We start from the raw sequence: 27579 nt of genomic DNA on the forward strand, positions 1-27579 counted from the left end.
TTGCTGTACAGTACTGAAACCACCTGGCATATACAGTAACACTAGAACAAGTCATAACATAGTGAAACATTAAATTAATTTCGGCAAACCAGAACTGCTACTCATCATATTCCACATGTAAATACCGAGATCTTTCCCTCCGATTTTTACCAATGAATGATCCAATTAATTTTAACCTATTTTTTATCCCTATTTAATATATGTAACAAACTCCGATTTTTTTTTTTTTTTTTTAAAAAAGACACAGAACACTAGTTATGTTTAATTACAGTATTTCATAACCTTAACTGTAGGTGTTAAAGTTTTACTTAATTGCATTAATTTAATGATTTGTAAAGCTTTGTAATGTTGTATGCTTAATGTGATAGAATAGGTTACTAGCTATACATCAGTAGGTACTTGTGTACCAAGTACTTGTATATGTTCACTTTTCTTACATTATTAAAAGGTACAGTAATTGCTATTAATACCTGTTCGATTAGCCATACAAATAGATTATGCAAACTAGTATCAGTCCCAATTAGTTTGGATAATTGACTCACTACTGTACTATGTATACCATTCAATCCAAGATGCCATTATGACCCCAGGGATACTTTGACTTTGATCTCAGTTTGCTTTGATTTGCTGATCTACTGTAAATTAATGTATGTTTCAGTTGTCCACAATGTCAAATTAAAAATGCAAGAATACCGTCATTCACTATATAGTGCAATACAGAGTTTCTAAAAAGAAATAAAACACAAGTACAAAAAAGGATGGCTACATTGTAGTATATTTTTTCATTTTATTTTTTCCCCCCTTAACAGAATTCACAAATTTGTGTTGGCAGTCAACTACAGAAGAAGTTGAGGCACTTTATTGCAACTGCTTACATCAACGTTCCTGCCTCCTTCACAAAAACAAAAACATTGCACTATTTTGATGTCCAGCCAACGTACATTCAGTTTTCCTTTTCACAGAACGACGAGCATTCAGGTGCTCTGGTAACAGACGACAGAATGGGTATACAGATATCTGACAGAGTCAGAGCCACACCGATGGAATGTCATGTCATCGCAAACACTTTTAAACATGATGTAGCTGCAGCTTTCTCCCTCAGAATGAAACATTTGGTTCTTTCATATATATATTTTTTTAAATCTTTAAACTACAGTACAATAAAGAGCATATAGTTTAGGAATGCATAACAAAAAACTGTATTAAGTGTAAGGCATTTTGGCAAATTGTGTAGTGTCTTCAGTTTGTAGCCATCTTAAACAGATGTTCCTTCCTTTGACTCTCCATCCTGATCCTGCAAGAAAGCAGGAAATGTTAGTTTATTTAAAGCTATGCCACTTCATGTGCTGGTTAAAAAAAAAGGACAATATATTTTTACTTTCATTTAGAAGTTTTATCCCACAAATTGCTTTAAAACTAAAAAGAATGTGTACCATGTTCTGAAAGTAGGCATTTTTGTCTAAGGAACACTACGTCGTATTTAAAACAAAACCTTGTTTTGGACTAGTGTAACCACATCTTGATATTATTGAAGGCATTGATGACCTTCCCAGTTGCACATTACCTTAAACTGAGTAACATCTTCGGGGTCAGAGGTCACAGAATCCTCAGCAGCTCTCAGTAAATCAAGTTCAGTCTGCAGATCTGACGCCAACTTCTGAGCCTGATCAGAGATAATGAGATAAGAACACATCTATCCAGTCACCACATTATAGACCCACTTCCTGCGCAGCACCCCACCTGCAGTGCTAAGTGCAACAGAGGAAATGAGCACAATGCTTCACACTCAGTATGGGAAACAAGGGCCATGCCAATTCGATGTTTGACGAGTAATTTTAAAAAGACTTGGTAAAATAGTGATCATATAACATTCTTTCTCTGCTTACTAAACCCTTCAACCCCTCTTGAGGAACTGCACACTGGATCAACAGCCAAGTAAAGCTTTCTCTGAATTCCCCTCTGTTGTCCTTCGCTTCAGTTTCTACAACAGTATGTGTACAGCACCTTCTCTTCTGGATAAAAAGTGTATTTGTTCCAGCTAAAGGTTACCGGAGTAATCCACAGATGTTACTAAAATCACCCAAGATTGCATCAACCACCTAGCTGTGTTTATTCCAGGATTACCACTACCCATAAAAAAATATGTAAGTGCTTGATTCAGTCCAGAGGGGTGTAAAATGCTCTTTAAAAAGATCTGTGGCTTATCCTGGCCAGGTAGTCTTCAGATAAACCCCTAAGCCTTTGCTCAACCTGCGTAACTAAATCATACAATCCTGAATGATTAAACCCTCCATGAGATGTAGTAGTTTTGCAAATCGGTCAGACTTATCTACTCAAGCGCCAATTCTTATGTACTTGGCGCTGTAGACCTGCCAAAATGAGAATCCCTTACAGCAACGAGTTAAAAAAAGAAAAAAGAAAAAAAAAAAGAATTACCTGATCAAGCTCGTCAGGCACTTTCTGCCTTAGTGTTTGTTCGTGCTCTAGTTTTTCTACAGTTTGCTCCAGCTGTGATTTCAACTAAACAAAAAAAACACACACAATTAGCAAGTATTCATTAAGAATAAGAAATCAGAATAAAACACCACCAAAACTATCCAGTTAGACACAAAACAAAAAACCAACACGAGTTAGAAATTCTAAAAGAAAGAGAAACCAAGAATCAGTCTTGCTTCAAAAAAGGTATCTGGGAGTTCCAACTGTTTTACAAACTAAAACTAAAATTTAAATTTCATGTCCTTCTCAGCCTTAAAAGAGGATGTAGCTTTGAATTCCAGGTCTGTCCCACGACCTTTAGGATGTTTCAATCCACTTTGGTTTTTACTGCAATTAATAAAGTATTGATTTTTCATTTAGGGTCTGTGCTATGATTCTGAATTCAGGAGCTGCTCTGTGCACGAAAAGTAGCCGGCTCTTACAAATATAAAAAAAAAAGGAGACTTGGGCTTCTCTAGCCTACGTTACATTTCTATGGCAGGCAACTAAAAATGTGGAATAGCTCGAACTCAGTTAAAATACTGATTGAAATAGGACTCATTGCACAGCAGTTTCACCCATTCCAGGTTTAAGCTTGATTAGCCATAGGTAAGCTCAGGTGCATCTTAGTAAAAACTCATAGTAAAACCAAGAATGGATCAAACTGCTATGCAATGGGAGCCTTATTTCTATCCCTGTAAAAGCAGATGAACACAACATTGAAAAATGTAAATTGAGGCTACTTCCTGTAAAAGTAGCCTCAATGGGGATTCCACCCTGACTGACAGATTTGTACACAGCTGGTAAACACAAATTGGTTTGGATTATGAAAAATGGAAGACATTACTGGTTTTAAACCAAAAATTAATAAATTGTAATATATCTTAAACATTATATACCCGTACTTAAAATGGTTATTTATTTAATGCCTGGAGCCAATTTATTTCCAGTGTTGAGGGATTACTACAATGTTGCAAATCCTTTGCTTGCACAGATTTTAAATACCATTTTTTGTGAAGAGATGCAAAACAAATGGTCAAACCACTGTTTAGTGTTAATGAGCAGTTTTTACCTTTCAGGAAGTATTGAAGCACACAGTAAAAGGACTGGCTTCAGGTAATCTAGTACCATCGCCAAATAGCGGTCTTAAAATATCAGATACTTCACAAAATAACACGTAACTTACAGTAAACACTTGTAATTAAATGTGTCATGCATTTAAAATTGGGTGAAAATGTAAAAAAATATCAAAAAATATACAAATTAAATGGAAATACCCTTTCTGCAGTTTTACAATGCTTTATACTATGCATTTACCATAGTTTACCCTGGTTTTCCATGTTTATTAATATGCTTTACAATGCCTCACTATGCTTTACTACACTTTGCTGTGCTTTTACTATGGTAAACTTGTATAAGGGTAAGGATAAACTCTTGAACATACAGTATTTTTCCACCATTACTGCACACATTATATATATACACACACACACACACACACACACACACATATATATATATATATATATACACACACACACACACACACACATATACACACACACACACACACACACACACACACATTATATATATATATATATATATACACACACACACACACACACACACACACATATATATATATATATATATAATAAACGGTACGCGTGCGTGCTATAGTGGTTTGACTCTAAATCGTCATTGAAAAGCTGTCCAGTACTTCCTGAAAAGGCCCTGCCGGGTGCTACCCTCGGGTACCCACTGTCTCATCACCCTAACCTTGTCAGGTTTCTGCTCAGCTTGCTCAGTCTGTGACCAAACTGCTTCCCCGTCCTGTACATGGTTCTTCATTTCACTCAGGTGCTGCCTCACCTGGAACGAAGGGTCGGGAAGCTCTTGTTAAATACACAGAACCACTCGACACTTCAGAGTATTGGTTTAAAAACACACAAAAACTAAATACCACATTTTATAAATGGTCCTTTTTAAAAAAAAAGAAAGATGTAAGCCAAGGAAACAGCACAGTATACATCTTTCTTATACATTTATATTTGTGAATACAAAGAGGGGTGTTTCATGTTGACCAAGTCCTTCATAAGTAATATGGAGTAATGTAATGTAGTATACACAATGTACTCTTTCCGTGTCTGCTGTTCAGCTGACTGGGTAATGGGCTTTTATTTTGCATGCACCTAGGACTCTGGAATTTCCAAGGGCATTGCCAGCCCAGGTCACACAGTTCAATGTATGCCTGAAAACAGAATTGTTTGGCCCAAAGTATTGTAGATGATTGTTTCGATGCATGATTTCTTAAGCCTTAAACTCGCAGCAAACCTGTCCCTTGCCTTCAATTTGTACAGTTTTCAAATACAGCATGAAACATGTACTCCATGAAACATTTCTAAAAATGGAAATGGCTCTTACCAAAGCAAGCTCTTCACTTTGTTTCTGTACATCTGATGTGGCTATTTCCAGCTGCTTCTGAGCTTCTGATAACAAGTCCCCCAACTAGAGTGTGGGGGGGGGGGGGGATTTCAGTAAATGAAATACTCCCAACCGTATAAACACATTACAGACGCCAGCACTGTAGAACGTCACATGACTAATAGTTTCTTTAAAACGTGTGCGTAAATGTTATACTTAATACATAGTAACTACTGCTTATTATTTGTAAATTTAAGACTTACCAAAGATACCTCTTCAGAGTAATTCTGACATTCTGAGGCTGCAGTTTCCAGCTGGTCTTCCAAGAGAGACACCTGCACCTTCATCTAAACAAACACAGCAACAGAGACTCTGGTGAGCTGAAGGACCGGACTGCATTTACCTTCCTAACTCAGTGCTGCTGATGAGACCTGCAGTATGAGCCTCTCTATACAGCTGCATACCTGTTCTGTGCTTTGGCATTCCAGCTTGAGGTTCTCCATGGCCTCCTCCAGATCCTGCACCCGCCCCAGTGCCTGTCAAATAAACAAGCCCATGTTACAATTCAGAGAGACAGACATTCTTCAGATGGGGTGTAGATCGATCAAATATTCATTCATACAATACTAAAATCAGCCCATTTTTTGTAATATATTCTGAAACCTACAAACATTAAGAAATCAACCTTATATTTAGCTACGCAATTCACTCTGAGATAGATAGATATATATATATAGATATATGATATATATATATATATATATATATAATATATCTATATATATATAGATAGATAGATAGTTGTATATTATTATTATTTATTTCTTAGCAGATGCCCTTATCCAGGGCGACTTACCATTGTTACAAGATTATCACATTATTTTTACATATAATTACCCATTTATACAGCTGGGTCTTTACTGGAGCAATCTAGGTAAAAGTACCTTGCTCAAGGGTACAGCAGCAGTGTCCCCCACCTGGGATTGAACCCATGACCCTCCGGTCAAGAGTCCAGAGCCCGAACCACTACTCCACACTGCTGCCTAGAATTAATATATAAAATTACACACACACAGGGTTTATATTCTGTGTTTCAAAAAAGAATACACGATCCACATTATAAATAACAGGAAGTGTTAAACACTGGTTTTTCATCTCAGATCTCCTCAGTGTTATAATGCACTCTGCCATGCGAACTCGAAACACGACACCTACCTTCTTAAGTTGCTCCTCGGACTCTGCCAGTTTTGCCCTCCACACCAGCTCTTCCTCCTCCACACTCTTCTGTAGGTCTTTCAACATGCCTTCCTGTGAAAGAACACACACACTTATATATGAACAGAAGCCCCAAATACTGAAATCATTCCTAAAACTACTCGAGTCCCTTATTTGGAAGGCACACTCACGGTTTCAGCGAGGACGCTCCTGTACTGCTCACACTCGGCCTGTAAAGTGCTCTGACATTCTTCAGCTTCTTTTAACTGAAGTGCTAGCTCCTAAAATGGGAAGCAAGGTACAGATTGATGAAACCGACCAAAAATCTCAAACATGCACAATATCCCAGGTTATTTCCACGGGATATGAAGACTGTACTCACTGGCGATTCTGTGGTGGTTGGCGTTTGTTGGATCAGATCCTCCTGGGCCTTCTGTTTAAATTCTTCTAACCAGTTAGTCTGAAAAGCAATTCAACATTTGCAGTACTCAGTAGGCCAGTTTGATCATTAGCCAATATGAACAGGTTACCTCCCAATAATAGGTACAGTGTTTCTTTGTAGCTTTATTCCCAATATCCTGCCCACTAATAACCCACCATCAAGGTCCTGCTTATCTTAACAGCATATGTTAACACATGGCGTCAGAAATCACGTTGGAACCTCATGGGACTCCTAGGTCCCGGTCTGAGGTCTTGTATAAATATTATCTTGTTCTCATATAGACTAAAAAAAAGTTTATACTTCGACAAAAAAATTCAGAACTAAAATTTTTAAATATATACACAATATATTTTTAGTACACTATTAACAAATACAGCTGTTACCCTGTATATACATGTCCAATGTGTTTATAAGGTAAACTGACAATAGGCTTGGTACCTGGTCTGTGGCTACAGAGACCTGTGGAAAGAGAGTCTGCAAGGTCTCTCTCATCTCCTTCTGCAAAGCATGGAGCTGCTGCTCTGCATCAGCCTGTAAAAACAGACACATCGTTGTCTCTCTGTAAGCTTCTTTAAAATCACTGACCAACATACTGTATGAGAATAAACTCTTAGATCATGCATTCTGGAAGCAATCTTTTAGGCCAGAAATATAAGCAGGCTGAAGTCGTCAAATTGTATGACTTGGAGTAACAGTTACCAATTCTGTGATATCATCCAGAATTCTACAACTTCCTAGGGAGGAAGTCAAGACTGTGGCTGCTTTTACATATCATTAAAATCACCAACCAGATTCTCGACCGTGATTTTGTATTTAATATAAAAACACAACATTCTGAAACAGTTTGCTACAGTGTTCTAACTTTGGTCATCTTAGTAGCACCTAATTTTTTTTCACACAATTTTTCAGCCGAGCATAATACTTCCATAGCTGTCCAGTTTTATTGGGTCCTATTGGAACAAGGTGATGACAAACCACAGTTGGATATACACCAGTGTCAAACAGTAACCACCTGGCACCAGTCCATTCAGAAGCTCGACACCCTGGGCCGTATTCACAAAGCATTTACCTCAGTGCTGATTACACTGCAGAACTAGCAAGAAACAAGATGAATCAAGGACACAATGGTATTTGCTGATGCTACTTTTGTAATCTCTACAGCAGGCACTCCTAGATATGCATGTCCTATTACTGCTCATTAGACCCTTCTAAAAAGGTTCACAGTATTTGTGCACTTTTACCAATAAAATGAACAGTAAAACACAAAATGTGTTTTGTACATTTATTGAACATTTTATTGAAATGTTCCAGACTGAATTTAATTTATAAAAAACAACCACCTTACATTATTTATGTTTGCTTGCTGTTCAAATGTTTCTTTCAGTTGTAGAATTTCTTTCTCGAGTAATGACACCTGGGCGTCTTTCTCCTTTAAGCTAAAAGGAAACAAAAAGACTGTAAGCACACTACCAAAAAAAAAAGCAGCTAAAACAGCAACTAGTATTGTTAAATTGTGCAAAAGTATCTTCTGAAATATATACCTGTTCTGAAGCTGCTCAGTTTCTGCTGCTCTGGCAAGCTGCAAAACACAGCAAAACAAAAAAGGTAAAATACTGCAGCCCTGAGATTAACCACCACCTTCAGACTTGTTCATGGTTGTACAGCTGGAATAATGATGTTTATAAACAAAACGGACTTGTCCAAAGTCATGGAGTTTGTGGCTGAGGTGACCACATCAGATTGTGCTGCATTACATAAGAACATAGGTTTTACAGTGAATTATCAAAAACAACCACAAGGTGGCAAAATTGGCTTATTTAACTTTCAGCTTTAAATCAGTACTGTTTGTGTGCGTAAATCCTACATATAAAACGTTTTCAAAATACATTTCAGGGTTTTAAAACAGACCTATTTGATTTACTAATTACATAGGGAGGGTGCAGCAACACCAAAGCAAGCTTTACAAAGAATCATATAAGTTTTAAACGTGTGTTATATAAATCTGGATTGAATTTATAGAACGCAGCTCATTTGGTGCAGTTGTACCTGCAGTTCTTGATCCTTCTCGGACTCTTTGCTCTGGCCTGCCTCGAGCAGGGTCTCTATGGATCTGATCCTCTCTTCCAGCTGCACTTTCTCTGCATTGGCCTCGGAGAGCTGGGTCTTTAGGCTCTCCACCTCCTCCCATTTGCTTTTCAACTCAGCCTCTCCAGAAGACACTTTCGACTGGAGGTCTGCACAACAATTCAATTAAATAAGCTTTTTGTAAAAAAAAAAAAAAGCCTCTACCATGTGTCAGCATCGTGCTTTAACCCTGCTGCTCCCAAGGTGTAGAAGCATGTTTCAGGGTGGAGAGAAGACTCGCATTGCAATTTCATCCACTCTTGGTTTTACTATGAGTTTAAGAATCACACACCTGAGCTTGTTACCAATACACTGCGGCTAATCAAGCTTGTAGTAAAACCTGGAATGGGCGAAACTGCTATGCAATAGGAGTCTTATTTCCATCCCTGTGTTTACCATTGTGGATTTATCTCATTCAGGCGAGCCGTTCCCAAGATTAGGTGAGCCAATTAGGGGTCCGTACAGTGAAAAACCACAGCATGCTGAACATCCCGTGTTAACTTAAACTTCAGCATAATCAGATCAGTGAGCAGTCGACATTTCTGCACCATGAGCTAATGAATAGAGCCATCAAAATCATGAATCATCTAAACACTCCCGCCTAGATAATGTGAGGTGACCTTTTTAAAACTTGATAAGGCTTTTTATCAAGTCAAATAGAAGTTAATTTGCAAATACAAAGGTTTGTGACAGATACAGGCTATTCGTTGTTTTTTTTCCCCCCCATTAATACTCAGTACACATGTTTATTGTTAACCTGATGGCAGATGGACACCAGCTACTCAAATCGTTGACAGAACTGGATTTCCTTTCAGCAGAACGATTAAGAAACTGACCTGTGAGGTTTTTCAGCTCGCTCTTGGCTTTCTCCAGGTCAGACAGCAGGCTGGTGTTGTTGCTCTGAGTTTTCCTGAGTTCTTCAGTCACTTCATCCAGCCTCTTCTGCAGAGCGCTCTCATTGTCCTGCTGGGTGGACTACACACACACACACACTGAATACATTACTGCAACGTTCACGCTCAAATAGCAAAGACATTCATTACAAATACAGGGAGTTTCAAAAGTCACCCAACCACTTGGTGGGGTTTCTGCCCTACTTCGGTTTTATGTGGCTAACTGCCACAAATGTATTGTATATGTATAAAATAAATGAATACTACTGTACCAACAAAATAATGATTGATTCCTATAGAATAGTACAGCAAGCACTTTGTAACAAATACTATAGGAAGCTACAGCAAGTACTACAGGAAAGCGACGGTATATATTTATTAATTTAATATGGTGATGGTGCTTTTATCCAGACATTTCCATTAAAGGGGCAAATGATTATCCTCATCTGAACTACTATATGAACCATATGCCATAACCTGAGCCCAAAGCATTTCAACAATGCAATAAGCGTCTTTTTTGAAGTCTCCTTCTGAATTGGTTTTCACTAAACCAAACAGATCTCAGATCCCTTAGGAGATAAGATGCAATTTCTTATTGCATCTACTGCATTAGTGTGACGGTAGTGCAAAAGAAATTATCTTCTGCAGCCATGCATTAGCTGTTTTTTTGCCCCTTGACAGCTGAGAACAGATTCATAGGCAGTCTGCACAGCAGTAAGCTAACTTCGTGAATTCAATTAAATATGGACCAAGCAGGGATTAGGTATCATTTTTACCTGAAGCTGACTGATCTGTTTCTCAAAGGCAGCCACCTTGGCCTCCAAGGCCTTCTTCTGCTGCTCATCCTGCTGCAGGGTCTCTGATTGATCACTCAGGTCTTTGGTCAGCTTGGTGCACTCCTGGCGAAGCTTGGCCAGTTCAGCATTTTGCCTGAAAAATACACACACATTTAGCCAGGTCTTGTAACACTGGATTCGACTTTTAGATCGCCAGTAATGTGGTATTTCTATCCACACTGGTTAACACACACACACACACAGTATACAAAAAGTCATGCAACGTATACCCCTTTCACACAGACAAGTTATGACAGCTCAGAACCGGCACTGATCTGTGCGAATTGCCTATACTGTCACAGAGAAGTCATGTTTCATGCCGTCTCTGAACCACCATGCAAGGTGGTTCAGACATGGCACTGAAGCCTCTCCACTACTGTGTGAAAGGCTATACCGGCACTGAAGCACAATAGTGGATTTGGATTGAAAGTCAACATCCCATGTGACTGCATACCGGACATGTTGGGTATTTTTGTCGTCGGTGTTACACAATTTCATTTTTTTCAAATCTAATGGCTGATCAAGAACGAGGTAGTCACTGGAATCCGGAAGAAGTTAAGAAATTGTTAACTTTACAGGCTGACGAGGAGGTGAATTCACAAATAGAAGGGACGGTGCGTGATGCTGTAATTTATGGGCAAATCGCCGACAAGATGCGTGACTGTGGATACAACCGTTGCCATGAAATCCATGTTGACCGACAGATTTGAAAGTTGTACTCAAAATGATCCCTTTGGCTATGTGAAAGGGTTAGGACAGTCTGAGACTCTTGGGAATTGATTTTAAAAAGATTCCTCCTCTCAGGTGTCTAAAGCATTGAATTTTTTTTTTCCTTGTTGTACCAGAAATGGTGCACATTAAAAACACATTAACATGCAACCAAAAACTATTCACTGAAATCAGATTTAATTACTTTTAATCAATGGGGCCAAAATGATAAATTGCTGGCACACATACACTTGGTAAGGAAGTAAGCTGCACCTCTAGGGTAAGGAATGCCTAAGACAGCATGGCTGTGCTTAGTCTGCTAATGCGTATTTTAATGAGTGCTCCCTACTTGCTCTCGGTCTGGCTGGTGGCTTGGTTCAGGGCGTCCCTCAGAATGGAGTTCTCCTGCTGCAGACGAGCCAGCTGGGCATTGGGGCCGTTCTCCAGCTGTTCCTGGAGGGTCCGGACCTGCAATTCAAAGCTTGGATCAGGGCTCTTCCACACAAACAAGCCACGGGGGGCTGGGGTGGGGTTACGTCAGAGCTGTTACTTCAGAGCTGTCAAATACCTGGCTCTAATGACCTCCATGACACGGCTCTTTTTGATTTAGAGGTGAAGGCTGGACATGATCACCAACCAGATAGTGGTGTGTTAACACATAAAACATTATATATATTTTTTTTTTATGTCTTAACACATCCCGCTTTCAGGCAAAAAGGTTGGAAAGCTCTGGGTTAGATCATTTGTGTGCACAACTTATGAAAACGTAAACAGCTAACACTGCATGCAAGTCTCTTCAGTGGATTTCTATCTGTAAAAATGACTTCAAAAAATAGGAGAGAAAGGACTACGATTTCCTCTTCTCTACAGGTAAAAACCAAATCTTGTGCTGTACTGAGCACACAATGAGCATGCAAGACACAAGTGCAGCCAATATGTAGTGAAGTTACCAAGGAGTGTATTTGTTTTGGCTAAAGCAGAACAAACACAAACCAGGATATCCTCGGAGATGTTTGATAACTTCGTCTGCAACTACAGTCTTCAGTTTTACAACAAACAATCATTTTATCCCTGCTATTCTACTTTGCAAACATAACTAAGTTGTGTGCACATCATTACTAGCATTGTGATGTACTGACTATGTTAAGAACGAGCATCATAGGTTCTCATATCTACTTGTCAATGAAAATAGCCTTGACCTCTTACAGCAATAAAAAAAAGACACTACAAATGCACACAATAGATGTTTGTTAAAAGGAATGAAACATTGAACTGGCTGCCAGTTTTTGTTTCCCCATTTCCAATTTTGTACACTCCCTTGTAGACTCGAGTGCACCACGCAGTGTTTCGTCACCTTGGTTTGCAATTGCTGCGTCTCGGTCACATGGTCCTGGTAGCTGGCCTGCATGCGAGCCTGCAAAGCAGCGATCTCCTGCTCTCGAGAGGCGAGCTGCTCCTTGAGTTTACATTCCACAGAGGCTACCTTGGTTTTCTCTGCAGTCAGCTCCTAAGTCAAAAACAATGCATGCCTTTAACATCATGGAAGAGAAAAGTATTGAACACATCAATAAAGGTGTGTATATATTTTTTTTTTTTAAAAGATGGATTTCCTCAAGTACATTTAAAAAAATAAATAAATTAAATTAAAACATGCAAGTAAATTCCCCAAAACTTGTAATAAAAACACAGATGTAGTCTTTATACATTTCATAGCTAATGATCTTGCAAGGCTCATTTCCATGTTATGGCAGAACATTCTGCTGCCAGTCAGACTAAAGCAATAATGGGATTTGCTTGATTAGCCAAATGAGCACAGCAAGTCCTTGTCAATGAAAAATCCTGGAGTACAAATCCCACTCGCAGCACTACAACGGGCCAAGTGTGAAGCTCTAACTTTACTCCAGAGTGGGGAGAGGGAACACAAAGCAGCAGTAAATAACTGCAAGCAGCACAAGAGTCTCTTCACCTTCGTGAGCTCTCGCAATTTATTCTTGGCCGCAGCGGCATCCTCTTGCTCCGCAGAGAGCAGTTTCTCCTTCTCCTCCAGCTGCCTTTTCAAGGCCGTGACGGGGTCTCCCTTCTGAGTGGCCTGGACAAGAGGTAAAAAGAAATTACATTGAAATCATTTTTAAATACGCTTCCAGTAGCATGCTTGCGAAAGACCTCATCCAGGAAATCAGATGGTGGTGCTTGGCCATCTTTACAGATACATACGGCCAACATTACTTACCAGTTCCTTTTTTATTCTATTACGAGACACAAAAATAAACCAAATACTGTATTGTAGTAGGTAGGTTCTGTTTCACTGGCCCAGTATAAGAATGATCTGCCCGTGGGTATTTATGTTTTCACTCATTCACTGTAATTGGTACAACTGATAAATTTAGATTACACTCATCTTTGGACTGTCTGCTCCTCTGATCTCCTCACTACCAGCATTGTGAAGTGCTCTATCTTTCATCCTATACAGAGAACATCCCAAACGCGAATGACTTTCAGTAACATTACTGTTATGTCACACAGAGCGACCTCTTGTTCACTAGAGATTACCTACCACAGCATTGATTTATTGGCTAAGAATGTGGATAAAAAGTGTGCAGCACACAATGTAGAGCTGTGTTTTCTCCTGTTCCCAGATGCAAACGTAAGCAGAACTGAGGTGAATTAATTAATCTAATATGAAAGTGAATTGCCCTGCTGAAGTGGGGGCCTTACCGTGTGCCAGGTGTCCTGAACAATGCCTGCCTTGTCTGTCAGAATTTCAATCAGGCGCTGGGCTTCTCCCTCACTGAAAGCCATACTGCTCACTGTGGAAACCAGAGCCTTGTAGGGTAGGTACAGGGGACCATCATGGGAGTCTGGGGGAGCTATGGAAAAAAAACACACAGTGAAATTGACTTTGAGCTCCGAAACTACATTACTTCTACTAAAAACACATATTAATCTATTATGAGCGAGCCAAGCCCTGTTCAATAACTTAAATCCCCCTTCTGTTGACAGTAAAGTCTTCATTATCTTTAATTACCTTGTCATGTGATCTTGAGTAACAGTAAAAGAAAGTTAGACAAAAGGTTCTGACATGTGTTCATCAAGGCCTTTGTGGTTTATTAAAAACAATGCTTGCAAGCAGTCTGCCCTAGTGCCTATAGAATTACAGCACAACTCATTTGCTGGTAATGGTGAAGTAGGATTGGTCAACAGGATAGAATTTCAATATAAACATGTACTTTATTGATTTGTATATGTTTTAGCAAATAGGCAGATATTGTTTATTAGTAGCACCGATCACAGTAGAGAAATCTTCTAAATAAAATAAAATGCACCTCAGATTGTTTCTGCACAGAGCAATTGTGTGTGTTCTGCTAAAATAAAAATAAAAAAATACCAAGTGTCAGAGTATGCAAGGACAGAACTTGGCAAGCTTTTGAGACAGTTACTCTATCTGTAATTCATTCTTTTTAAAAGGAAAAGCTAAGCAGAACATTTCCCGTTCATGAATCGTCTAAATCTCACAATTAAAAAACGGCAGCCTTGAGTTTCCTTGAATAGTCACCAAATCCCAACAGTGCCGCATCGTCCCATCGAAAGCCATCATTAAAATCCCATTCCTGGCATCAAACCTGGCCCCAGTGTATTAGAGTGCCTGCTCAATATTACTCTACAGCACACAGACCAGAAATGAGGATTACAGTATTAAGACTCGTATAAGCTGCAGGCTGAAGTTTATCAAAGCAAACCAATTAGCAAGCCCGGAAATAACACTGAACTTAGACAGCACAACTTAAACCAGCTAAAGTAACCAGTACAACATTTTTTCAAGAAAAAAAAAAAAAAAAAAAAAAACAACGACCAGGCCATCTGCTAGACTTCACAGAATCTGCCTGGACCACACAGGCATTAAACCGGCAGGCTTTACTGAATTTAAACAGCACAGGAAGCCTTGTATTTACACTGAACTTGGTCATCCAGTCCAGCCCCGGTCAATGGCACTGAAGATATTAGTTTTTCAAACCCCAAACCTTACATTATTAGTATTACTTTTAATCACACATTAGACTATAAAACATCAAATCATAATTGTTTAACATTTAAACATAATGTATTTAGCATGAAGTACTCTATAAGCTTTGCATCCAGAGTGACATTTGACGTGTTGTTGGCAAATTGGGTGAGCTGTCAAGCAAACCACGTCACTTACTGAAAGGCTAAAATGATGTTGGACACAATCCAAGTTACATCAATACAAATAAAACATTGAAAACAAGTTTGATAACTGGCCTTTGTTACAGGTACAACAATTGAGGCTCAGAAGAAAGCTTTTAATCATTACACCCAGTGAGAAACTGGGAACTGCCTTTTTAAAATATATATGGGAACTGCCTTTAAATATATACCCTTCTTTCTGAGGAAATGAAAAAGATAAGCGAAAGTTTAGAATGTGTGTTGGTTTGGCTATATAAAAGTCAAAAGGTCAGTTTAAAATTTTTTTTTTTTTTTTTTTAAATACAGGATTACGTTAAGTAAATCCTTTTTGAATTGAATAAGTTAAGGGTGTTTTTGGTGATTTGTTTTTATAATTACCTGTAACTAAGGCCAGTTATCAAATCATTATAAGAGCAGCAGATAGAGGCTCTGGGGTGGTAGTAATAATAGTGTAATTATAAGAGCAGCAGATAGAGGCTCTGGAGTGGTAGTAATGATAGTGTCATTCTAAGAGCAGCAGATAGAGGCTCTGGGGTGGTAGTAATGATAGTGTCATTATAAGAGCAGCAGATAGAGGCTCTGGGTTGGTAGTAATGATAGTGTCATTATAAGAGCAGCAGATAGAGGCTCTGGAGTGGTAGTAATGATAGTGTCATTATAAGAGCAGCAGATAGAGGCTAAAGGTAGTAATGAACAGATGATTATATAAAAGTGTAGGGACTGAATTGCAAAATATAAATACATATGAAGAAAAAACTAATAACAGCATAATAAAAAGAAGTGAGAATTTTGGCAGACAGATTATATAAAAATGGGGTTGTAGCAAAATAATTAAATTACATGCTTCCGCAAAATCCAAGAACAGGTTTGGTTCGAGGTATGCAAAAATGCACAAAGAAAAACACCCGATGCGAATGATTGTGAGCACAATTGATAACCCCGCATATGTTATTGAAGAAATAGCTGAAAGGCAGCTGCAGCCACATATTGAAAGCTTACCTAGCTGTGTTAAAGATTCAACACATTTTTTCAAAAGGATTAATATTATAAAATGGTTAAACTTCCAGAGAATACCATTTCATTTTGCATGGAAGTAAAATCCCTGTACCCCAGTGTTCCCAGGCATGAAACTTCAGAAGCAGGTAAAGAGGCACTGGAAAATAGAGTAGATAAGAACATGATACCTACGGAAGAAATATCAAATATGAGCAAGATAGTTTTAGAAAAAATAGTTTTTACATTTGGAAATAGAAGTTACAAAAACAATGGAGAGAGAGAGAGACAGACACCAAGCATGGAACAGAATTGTGAGATTAGGTAGGAGTAGAGAATGCATCAAAGAGGTGGACTTCGTATTGAGTCCAACAGGAAAACATGGCAGTTGGTGCAGAATTACATTTCAATTCTTTACACAGACTGCATTGCATGTTCACTTTTATTTTGGTTTATTTCGTCAATTCATTCCTTCTAAAGCTCCCAGTAGACAAAGCAAGAAGAATCCAGTTAAACAGACCAGCCTGTGCAGTGTTAGTAGCAGGCATCAGTGCCAGATCCAGTGCCAGGCTGAACCAGCCAGAGACAGCAGTGTGTACACAAGCACTCCGATTGCCAGCCCACTAACAGCCCAAACAAACCGCTGCAAGCTGCATAAATATAATGGAGATTACATTAATGAGGCAGGCCTAGCTCTTAGAACAGGAAGATGACTAAAGACAGCCACACACACAAAAAAAAATGCAGTTTAAACGGGTAGATTCGGTCTTATTCAACTGGTCAAAAAGTAAATAAATAGATAAAGAAAGTATAATTAGAAGGGGTTTTTTTGTCTTAATTTTACAAGGACTGTTTTAGAATAGCGCATTTATAAAACACTATTGTATTAAAACAGCTATTTGAAAACTGAGAATTAAACTTTTACTGTACCTTCTCAAATAGTTGAAAAACATTTTGGGAACTGCTAACTTGATTTAAAATTAATAAAACTGTGTGTGTTTTTAAAGTCTTTAACTAAACTTTCCTTAATCCAATCCATAGGATTGTAAACAGGTCCCAAATAGAGGCATAAACATATAATAGTTTCCAGTTTTCACCAATAGCAAAAGAGAACATGGGTCTATTTGATAAACTGCAGCTGTGTAAAAATGCAAATGCATCTCTAGCTATGTGTGGAAGCCACGTCAAGGTGCTTTAAGTTGGAATCAGAATACATTAACATGTGAAAAGTTATCTAAATGGCAAAAAAGATCACAGCTGCATTCACCAAAGAAGCAAAAACTGAGCCCACAAGTAACTAGTAGTCCCCAGTGGAAACACAGCATACGGTTCCTTTACAAACAGTACACTAATTGTCCTCAACCTTTCTGTTCAAAGATCTGTGCCACAATCAGCCAGACAAATCAGGAAGAGTACGAGATGCCAAAGTATACGGCGAGCACACATTTCTTCAGGCCCTAATGAAGCACAATCTTACTTTAAAGGCTGCTTTGAGCTGCGCTCTTTCAGTTAAAGATGTTGGAACGGTTAATGCGAACATTGATTTATTTCGAGTCAGTTCACTTTGTGTGTGTGTGTGTGAAGGACTGCTTCCGACTGGCCAGTCTCCCCTCCCAACAGGTCTCAAATCAGCCCGTGCCACGTCAGTCTGCTCCAAAAGTATTTCTTCAGCTGTGCGAGAACAATGCCAAAAAACACTGTGCCTAGACACTGGAACGGCAGTACAAATATGTAGATTTTCCATTTAGAACATTTACATAGACTGAAGGGCTTTTGAAGGGCTTTGAATGTCCTTAATCTAGAAACCAATGGCATTCATAAGGCTTATAAGCATCTTGACGACACAAAGCAGCCAGGGCAGGCAGGTGGAAGTACTGCAAAAAGAAGAAGTGAAAGGTAAATCATTTGTATACCAATTGTTCTGAACTGGGAGGTCCTGGAGACAACCACTACACCTTCCCTTTCCAATTCGTGGCCAAGTTTAACTATATTATGAAATATAGATTGCTATTTTTAACCCTCTTTGTATTTTCAATTTAGTACAGTGACCTACAGGATAAATATTTCTATAGGATTGGAACTGGATTACATAATTAAAGTAAGGAGTACATTCTGACACCATTGCAAACCGGTACTTTAAAGTTTAGAGACATCAGGACAGTTTATGGGAAAAGGGGACTGTCCCGGGCAAACCGGGGATGTCTGGTCACGCTAGAATTTGTTACATTTTAAAAGCCTCACAGTGGATAGAGTACCTTCTATATATACATATTATAAATTCATAATCCACTTCAACTCGCCCATCAAAAGGTCATAAGAACAGAAGGTGAGGCAAGTCCATTCGTTGCATTACCCTGTATTAACTGATTGCAGACGATGTGTCTTTAGAAATCAGTGCCTTGAACCGTTTCCAAACTCAAAATTGACACTAATTAGCGGCTGTGAGTTCCCCTGTTGCGATTCCCAATAACCGATTCAGGATTTTGCTGGAAACTCAACAGTCGACCATAACCCACATTATCACGCTTCAATGATGCCATTTACCAGGAATGTTGGCCAATATTTTTTTTTATGCATTATAGTCTAATAAAAGGCTTTACTGAAAAGGGGTCATCTTTACCAGTTTATCCATTAATGGAAAACGTGAAGACGGCCTACCTGTAGATTTACGGTATGAACAGCGATTAATAACTTTTGTGAAGAACACCACATGCAAGTGCTGGATATCAATTCCAGGAAGAAAAAAAAAAAAGACTCTGTAGCTTAGATTAACCAAGCACATTCTTTACACTGGCTGGTAAGGCTTCTATTAGTATCTGTCATCAGATGAAACACTGATCATTCAAGCTACAATATCCTGGAACAGAAGGAGTCTGATAAGATAGAAAGTACAGTACACTGTACATGAACTGGGAAATTCCCTGCAGCATTGGACAGACAGCAAGTGCTTTAAAAAGTTACTGTACTTCAAGAAGCATACTGTACCTATATATATATATATATATATATATATATATATATATATATATATATATAGAGAGAGAGAGAGAGAGAGAGAGAGAGGAGAGAGAGAGGATGAGAGAGAGTGAGAGAGAGAGAGAGAGAGGATGAGGAGAGGAGAGAGAGAGGAGAGAGAGAGAGAGAGAGAGAGAGGAGAGAGGAGAGGAGAGAGAGAGAGAGAGAGAGAGAGAGAAGAGAGAGAGAGAGAGAGAGAGAGAGAGAGAGAGAGAGAGAGAGAGAGAGAGAGAGAGAAATTTTATATATATATTATATATATATATATATATATATATTAGTTATTTATTTAAATGTGGTACTTAAATTAGTTCTGGTTATCATTTTTCCCTAAAATAACTAAACAAAATCAGGGCTACTGTAATTGGGCATTAAAAAAAATAGTGTTATTTTTGTGGCATCACAAATGAAGTGTCAACCAACATCAATGTAGAAGTTCTAGTTATTTAAAGTATTTTATCTAGCCTGACATGACGAACAAAGCACGGTCACTGTGGGGGTGTCTCTGAAGCATTATCTCACAATGAAGGGCCTTGTCAAGTTCCCTCTTTGAAAAGCTTTCACTTACAGGCTGCTGAACACCAGGCTGGTATTCCAATTCTTAACTGTCAAACACCACACTGGAAGGGGTGCTATAAGTCAGTTACAGCAGGGCGATCAGTTTCAAGAAAGAACACGAATAAAAGAGAATACACAAAACAAGAATTCTCTGTCTTTGCAGAATATATAGAAAAGTCTATAGATGGCCAGACATCTTCAGCATTTAAGACCACAAGTACCTCTTGCAGCTCCCCACTTCTCTTTATACTGTATTGACTTATATTGCAGGATTAAAACTTCAGTCCTACAGCTACATTTCTGTTGATCCCATTTTCAAACTGCAGTGCACCACATCCCGTATAATGATTTTCTAAATGAAGGTGAAAGTTAAAAGCAGCACTCTGACTGAAATGACTTTGTACGGCTAAATACTTTGTTACAGCACGGATTTACGTGCCAGTACTGCACGGAGAGTCATTTCACCACTGATGTCTTGTGATCTGTCATGGAAAGCTGAAATACTGTAGGTTGATACACATGCAAATAGTCTATCTCACTACAGGCTTTCTGCACAGCAACAGTACCCTGCCTTGGGGCCACAGTGCCAGGAAACTCATAGGGATGAAGGGCACCAGAGCTTTGAGGAAATTGCAGAATAGCAGACACCTTGCAAACTGACAAACAGCTGGCAACTTCACCTAGATCAAGGTCTTCCTTTTGAATTGTACCGACAAGTGTACTGGAATGAGTGGCACAAAGCCCAACACCTGTGAATAACTTCATTCCACTTGTGCAGTAAATCCTTTCCATTTAGTTTGAGCTCCAGTGACAGGCAGATGTACACCTAGGCCAGGTGAAGGGTTTTGCTGTCTTTGGTTAGGCACTCAAAACACAGAATTTCCAACAGGTGAGGAGGGAGCCCATTATCACTAGGTGACCAGATTCGAATCTGTGAACAGTAGATTACTTGGGATTGTGCTTTATTTGTTAACCGCTTACAGAAAGTATTTTTTTGTATTTCTTTATATTACTGCTTGCAGTCTTAATGATGCCTTAGGTCTAAGATTATGGCCTGGTAAAAGCTACTTGAGCAGTACTGTATAATCTAGCACATTAATGAAGAAGCCTTTAGAACCATAACAAAATACCTGGGTAGACTAAGACATAAACTGGAGGGGTGGGAGGAGTGAGCTGCAGTGACTCAATCTTTAAAAGATGACTCTCTGTCATGTGAAAGTAGCTTCTACACAAGAAACAAAGCATGGGTCAGAGTAAATTAACACACAATAATATAGGTCTCGAATTTGGTTTGGCTGGCGATGCACAAGTGTCAAAGCCAAGATTGCATCACAGGCTCAAAACCATATATTCTACCCAGGTGTTCTTAAAGCACACAAAAGCAAAAAACACACACACGCACACCTCAATATAGAATTCTGTTTTCGCGGTAACATGCAGAAATGTTCTCCTGACCCTGCACGAGCCTGTGTCCGTCTCACACGATCCCATTCAGTTAAGGGCACCACAAGCTCCCTTCACAGCAGTTAATGAGATCCAATTTGGTCAAGCCGTTCAGAGCACGTAGCCTTCATTAGCCAAAACTCATAAAACTCATGCAAAAGCATGACCAGGTTCTGAGGTGGCTGCATGGCGGGCTTGCAGAGTGAAAAGAAAACAGGCGGCTGACGGCACACGCTTCGGAGGACGCATGTGTCCTTCTTCGTCTCTCCCGAGTGAGCACGGGGGTGGCAGCGGTGAGCCGGGCTTACCAAATTGGGCAGAAAATAAGAAATAATTGTCGATTCCACATTTATAAAAAAAAAAGCAATTTCCTTTAATGAGGCTGCTGAAAACATTAACGGCTGAAGATGGAAGATGAAGGAAGTGATGTAAGGAAGTTATTTTAAAAAAGGCAAAAATGTACAGCAAGCTAAGACAGCAGACATCTATAACCGACCCTCCTCATTATCCTCATAAAACTGCATGTTTTTTCTTTTTGTTTTTTTTTGTTTTTTTTTTTAATTAAAAGCGCGAAATGGGTTTAACCAGCCTAAAAAAACTGAAATCTTATGGATTTGTAATAATGTTTTACTATAAAATCAAGATCCAAACAAGCAGATTTGTGATGGGATGGATAGGCAGAGGTTATCTCCCCAGGTTATGACACTCTCAACAACATGCTCTAAAGAAAATGCACTAACCACATTGGATAAGTGGTTCGCTGAATATTTGTAAAAATGAGTGTGTGAACTGTACATAATGACAGACAAACCAGTATCTTGGTGCCCAGTTCTTGAAATTGCTTTTAGAGAGTCACTACTTTGGGAAAACTCAATGCCACTATCAAGTGCCGAGCAAAATGACTAGAAAAGGACTTACTTGGCTCAGCCTTCTTCTTGGAGACAGACTTCTTTTTCGAAGCCCCCTCTTGCTTAGTATCGTTGTTGCTGGCAACCACCTCAGGCTTCTTGGTGGGGGCAACAGGGGCGCTCTGCAGAGCTCCGACTGGTGGCACAGCCATGACGGGCACCTCCTTGGTGACTGCCTCCAGCATAGGGGTGGGTTTGGAAACCAGGGCCTGGTGTGATGGGACGACAGGGCTGGTCGCCGGCTCTACTTTGGCTACTTTCTTCTCCTTCTTCTTCTTGTCCTTGGGGGAGGGGGCAGGCTGCTCCTGAAGGACCTGGCGGGGGGCATCGACTGGGGTCTCCGGGACAGCGGGCTCGGGGACAACAGCGGTGACCTCTGGTTCAGATTCGCTGACGGTCTCCTGAGCGGGTTCGGACTCCGGGAGCTTTCCGTTTGGCTTGTCCTCCTTCTTCTTCTTAGCTTTTCCCTTCTCAGCCAGCTTCTCCTTCTTCTTCTTCTCAGATTTGGGTTGATGCTTCTCCTGTTCCTTCCGTTGCTTGGCTAGAGCTTCTTCGTAAGAGGTTTCCTTCATGGAAAATGTGGAGACCAAGACGATCCCGATGGCAGAGATGACCATGAAGCCACCAAAGACCATGAAGCCCAGAGTTTGGGGGTCGTAAATATCCATCTTTGCTTTTTATTACCGATTGAATTGAACCTAAAAAACAAACAATTGATAAAAGGTCAGTACAGAACGGTTTATTTCTCTTTCAAAAAAGGCTAAACAGATTTTACATTTTGTTGAAGTCCAGTGCAGACACAATTTCAGTCCCTTTTGTGGGCTGTGCAATATGGAGACAGTTCTTCCTCCTAGTCTTGCCCATGTTAATTATGCACAGTAACACTGTACCTGCCAATGCAGCACAATATCTCCCACCTCATTGCCTAGTGAGAACCCACCATGACCATCACTCAAACACCCACACGTTTTAACATCTGCTTAAAATGCTAAAATACAGTAGTATTTGGAACACTGACCATTTCAAGGACAATACTTTTATGAAATGCAAAAATAATTGCAAAAATAATGTCAAAAAATAATGTAAAAATGGTTTAGCGCCCATATTTTTCATCGTTTGCTAGTCCAGGGGTGCGTTCAATAGGCAGAGCGCTTCAGAGCGTTACGTGGCGCTTTCTATGAACGACCTGCACGCCAAGAACGCTACATAACAGTAGCAAGTCAAGCTCAGAGCTGCCTTGATGGAGGTCCAAAATGGCCGACCTGCATTATCAGTGCGGTGGCTGCAAATGGATTGCTCTCAAATATGGTATGACAAACATGTGTAATAAGTAATATTTATGTTGTCATTTTAGGTTTTTAAAACCTATTATGGTACTTTTTTTTTTTTAAGTGACTATTAGAAAAGGAAACAGACTATTTATAAACTTAAGAAATCTGACTCGTGCCTCAAGATGCTAAACCAAAACAAGTGTCAGTAACTATTACAAAAATACAGTAGAAGTAATTACATTTTAAAAAAATTAAACAAACATTTCAAATCTCACTTAACTGCTAACATATGTTACAGGGAGCCACGAGACAGCTCTCTGCTTATTGAACACACCCCAGGTATGCCCCCTATCAGGTTAGAAGAGTTTAAGCACTCAACTGCAGGAAAATGACCAATCACTGGTTTCAAATGTCAATTGAAATCATATGGGACTCTTTCGCTCCGCCACACAATCATTGTGGAGCTGCATCCAAAACTATTTCCAGCACAGAGCAGGAGAAAGCTTTCACGCTTACATTAAATTATTTTCATTCCAAGTCAAGGAAAAGACTGGGAGGTCAGGGTTTCGAACTTCTGTTTAATAACCATCTACAAAATCACAACTTTTATCCCATCGCTGCCAGGATCATAGCACTGCACACAGTGTGACAGTTGATAAAGAAAATGACCAAGTATTTCAAACTCTGTCCCAGTTAGGTTCACAATAGTCTGTCTACTTTCACGAATGTAATTAAAAAGCAGACTTGAATTCCAACTCCAAAGCTGTAGGTTTAGCATTCTGTCTGACCAACTAGTATACTGTAAAGCCATAAATATTTTCGACCAAAAATATTTGGCGAATCACACCCATGAAACCTATTTTACTCCAGAAATGTTGGCGACCTGTTGCAATATACAGAGCATGTATTGTTACTGGAATTTGACATTTGGGCAAAAAAAAATAATCTTTTTTTCATATGCGAAAACCGCATAATAAGACTTGCAAATATTTATGTCTTTACAGTATTTAGATTACATATATTATTTTACTCGATCCTAAAATTCTAGACTATGCAAAACTTTTTGGCCATAGCTGTAGTTTAACACTGCAGGTTATCCACAAAAAAATAATAATAATCTGGACCCTAGCCTTCACATAAAATGATTCCACTGTTTGTTTTTTTACAATTGCACTTTGTTCTTTCGTTCGTGATAAGTTTACAATCATGCACCATAAAGTTGCTCATGTGTTAAGACGTTCCAATGCCTCCTCCTTTCCAATACCAAAATGAATCCTAGGGGGAGGGGCAGTTTCTTCGTTCCCAGTGGACCAGGACAGCATTTTACAATCTTAATTACTATCTCCAACAGCAGGAACCAGGTAAGACCAATGCACCGACCGTGTAAATGCAACGTCACAATGTAGAACACGTCTAAGCTTTCCCTATAATATATATATATAGGCTATATGCGTCACAGTCTGGAGCCACACGTCTGGCATGGGAGACCAGTGCTGCACTTAAATTTCAATAAAATAAGAAGTCGTTTTGTGTTATGATCCGTTTCCCCATCAAAAAAGGTACTACTAGAGTACTGAAGTTTCTACTTCAAAACACAATATCGGCTTCCCATTGAAGAAATATGAATTAAGACTTTATAATTACAATTAAGGAATATGAATCAGTAGGAATGATACAGAAATATTTACATTTGAAATCCTCATTGGGGCTCCTTGACAATGTGTCCACGACACGCCGCATCATTACAGCAGCTCAGACTGAGAAAGCGCAACCAGCAACACACAAAAGTGAAACGTTGCATTGCTTGTGTGCTTGGGTGTATGCAAAAACATTGTCCAAGAAAAAAAAAAAAAGATACACGGCTAGGTTGTTACTCCTTATGTAAAGAAAGAGCACAAGGAACATTAGGACCCAGAGGTTCCGATCCCTCTACTGCATTCCCACAGCTGAACTTCCAGAAAAAGCTCTAAACCGCTAAACGACGATTCTTATAGCGCGAGGAAAGGTCAATCTCAAATTGTGCACGTGAACCTCAGTTTAACGAAATGGAGGACGCTTATTGTAATTTATAAAGTGCCTACAAAACAGTTATCCGGACAAATACAAAGCGCTCTTTAAACGAGAGGCAAAGTTTTAATTAGCGTACACATTAAAGTTCAGACGCACTGAGGCGGGGCATCATGGGAAATGCAGATAGACTGTTTAAAAAGTAGTTTATTTTATTATTTTTATTAAGAATTATTTTTGAATATATACATATATTTACTTCATAAATTAGCGCGGCTGTATAGTTTAAGTTACCATGGTATCAACAGCCTGTAATAAATACATCCAACGTTTGTTTTCAAAACACACTTTCCCTTGACAAAGTGATGCTAAACGTTGGGAAGTTGTATACACACACACACACACACACACACACACACACACACACACTATAAAATAATGTTATTGAACTGTTCTGGAATGTCTTTGCAACAAAAGACAGAACAGATTCTGCGGACAGGCAGCAGTACACTGGCGAAAAAAGGAAGAATTTGCAGCACCTGGATTTTGTCAACTTTTTTTTTTTTTTTTTTTTAATAAAAACAAACATTCATGTGAAATATGTATTTATAAATAATTACATTTAAGTTACTCCCCCAGTATACAGGTCTGCCACTTCAGTACTGCATACCATAGATCTTCTTGTCCTTGTTTTAACCGCGGTCCCACAGTAATCCTAGCATTTTTTTTTTAACACGTAGCACTCATTCAAGCACACAGAGTCACCCACGCATCGATTTGTAACTCGTTTAAGATTACATGTGTTTCTTTACACTCACATTAGCAATAACTATAGTAGGCTACCTACGTAACGTTGGAAGAATAAAAAAAAAAACATGCACAACCATTTGTAACTAACTTCTTTGATAACGCCGGTTCACATTCTAGACACTTTTTGGTGGTCAAAAATAAATAAATAAATAATAAATCTAAAGTTTAACTGTAATTACACTGCAAGCACAAAAGTAGGCTAGGGTAAACTTTGAAAAGACTCAATACTGCTTTTTTATTTTTAAAAGAATGTATCGATTAAAAAAAAAGTAAAGAAAAAAGAAAATGCTACATTTCCCTTCCGACAGTCTACATTTTTTGAAGTGCATTTTTCACATACCTATCTCAAACATGCCCATAACATTACAGATAACGAATTAATGTCACCTAGTTGTTATCATTAAAAAGACCTAAACGTCTAACCAGTACTTTGAATTCAAATGCAGATACATTGCAGAAATACAGTCTATCATATCTTTTCAAGACCACAGCAAGTATGAATCAGAAATTAATTTAACTTCAATACAAACGTCTAGTCCAACCTTAGCCTACCTGATCACTTGGTTTGTGAGAGTTACGCACGACTTCTGTGATTTACAACTTTAAGCTGTCTACTGTATTACTTTCTTCTTAGTTTTCCAAGTTACCCTTCCCCAGTCTCCCTACGCCTGTCCTTCAGTCTCTCAGCTGTCTGTGGAGTCGTGGCACTTTTTCTGAGCTGGCAAAAAGCCGGTCCGGCACCACATACTTCCCGCCCTCTATTTACTCGTATCATTTTTTTATTGGAGGTCTATCTAAGAGTTAAGCAAAACTTTAACCAATCAAGAAGCGGTTGAATGGATTTTATCAGTAGGGAACCAACGGGGTATGTATTCAAAAGGGGAGTTGAATTACAGCAGAGAAATGCATTTAGGGATTTGTTGTTTTTCTAGCGCATGCACTCCGTACGATTTCAATGACGTAGCCTGATAATAAAACTACAATAACCATGTTCCCCGGAAATGAAATCTCAGAACTGAATGAGTGGGATTTAAATTGTATTTGAATGGGGGTTGCCGCTTTAGAAAGAGTAATACGTGTACTTTAAGAGCACACTGTTACGATGCAATACTTTAGATGTTGGCTTATTTTTTGTTTCTTCGTGTAATGCTGAAGCAAATAAGTGTGCACCCAATTTAACATTCATCTGCAACTTTTAAACACACGTGCATGAATTCTAAGTGCCATAGTAAGACAAACTCAGTTATAAAT

General features: G+C 39.0%; 1 protein-coding gene across 3 annotated transcripts; it reads right to left on the reverse strand.

Moving 5' to 3' along the window:
- Positions 1-757: 757 nt before the first annotated feature.
- On the reverse strand, positions 758-27092 carry rrbp1b (ribosome binding protein 1b). 3 transcript variants are annotated; one of them, XM_059024943.1, is made up of 22 exons: positions 26881-27092; positions 22251-22938; positions 13836-13987; positions 13087-13209; positions 12475-12627; positions 11470-11588; positions 10353-10506; positions 9520-9658; positions 8606-8793; positions 8101-8138; positions 7905-7995; positions 6998-7090; positions 6500-6577; positions 6309-6398; positions 6118-6210; positions 5367-5438; positions 5166-5249; positions 4903-4986; positions 4258-4350; positions 2437-2520; positions 1565-1663; positions 758-1288 (listed from the first exon to the last, which is right to left on the reverse strand). In XM_059024943.1, the coding sequence occupies exons 2-22, from the start codon at positions 22906-22908 to the stop codon at positions 1256-1258; spliced, it is 2718 nt and encodes a 905-aa protein (XP_058880926.1). In that variant the 5' UTR covers positions 22909-22938; positions 26881-27092; the 3' UTR covers positions 758-1255. The 3 variants fall into 3 exon arrangements, with proteins under 3 accessions (XP_058880926.1, XP_033874960.2, XP_033874961.2); XM_034019069.3 differs by having other exon boundaries at positions 758-1294; XM_034019070.3 differs by lacking the exon at positions 4903-4986 and having other exon boundaries at positions 758-1294.
- Positions 27093-27579: the final 487 nt, after the last annotated feature.

The sequence above is a fragment of the Acipenser ruthenus genome, chromosome 6, assembly GCF_902713425.1.
Source record: "Acipenser ruthenus chromosome 6, fAciRut3.2 maternal haplotype, whole genome shotgun sequence".
Taxonomy (NCBI): domain Eukaryota; kingdom Metazoa; phylum Chordata; class Actinopteri; order Acipenseriformes; family Acipenseridae; genus Acipenser; species Acipenser ruthenus.

Coding starts and splice junctions, on each gene's coding strand:
- rrbp1b (XM_034019069.3), bottom strand. CDS start 22,908: ATGGATATTTACGACCCCCAAACTCTGGGCTTCATGGTCTTTGGTGGC. Junction 12,628..13,086: donor AATTGCGAGAGCTCACGAAG/GTGAAGAGACTC, acceptor TTTTTGACTTAG/GAGCTGACTGCAGAGAAAAC. Junction 8,139..8,605: donor AGAAGGATCAAGAACTGCAG/GTACAACTGCAC, acceptor TGTGTTTTGCAG/CTTGCCAGAGCAGCAGAAAC.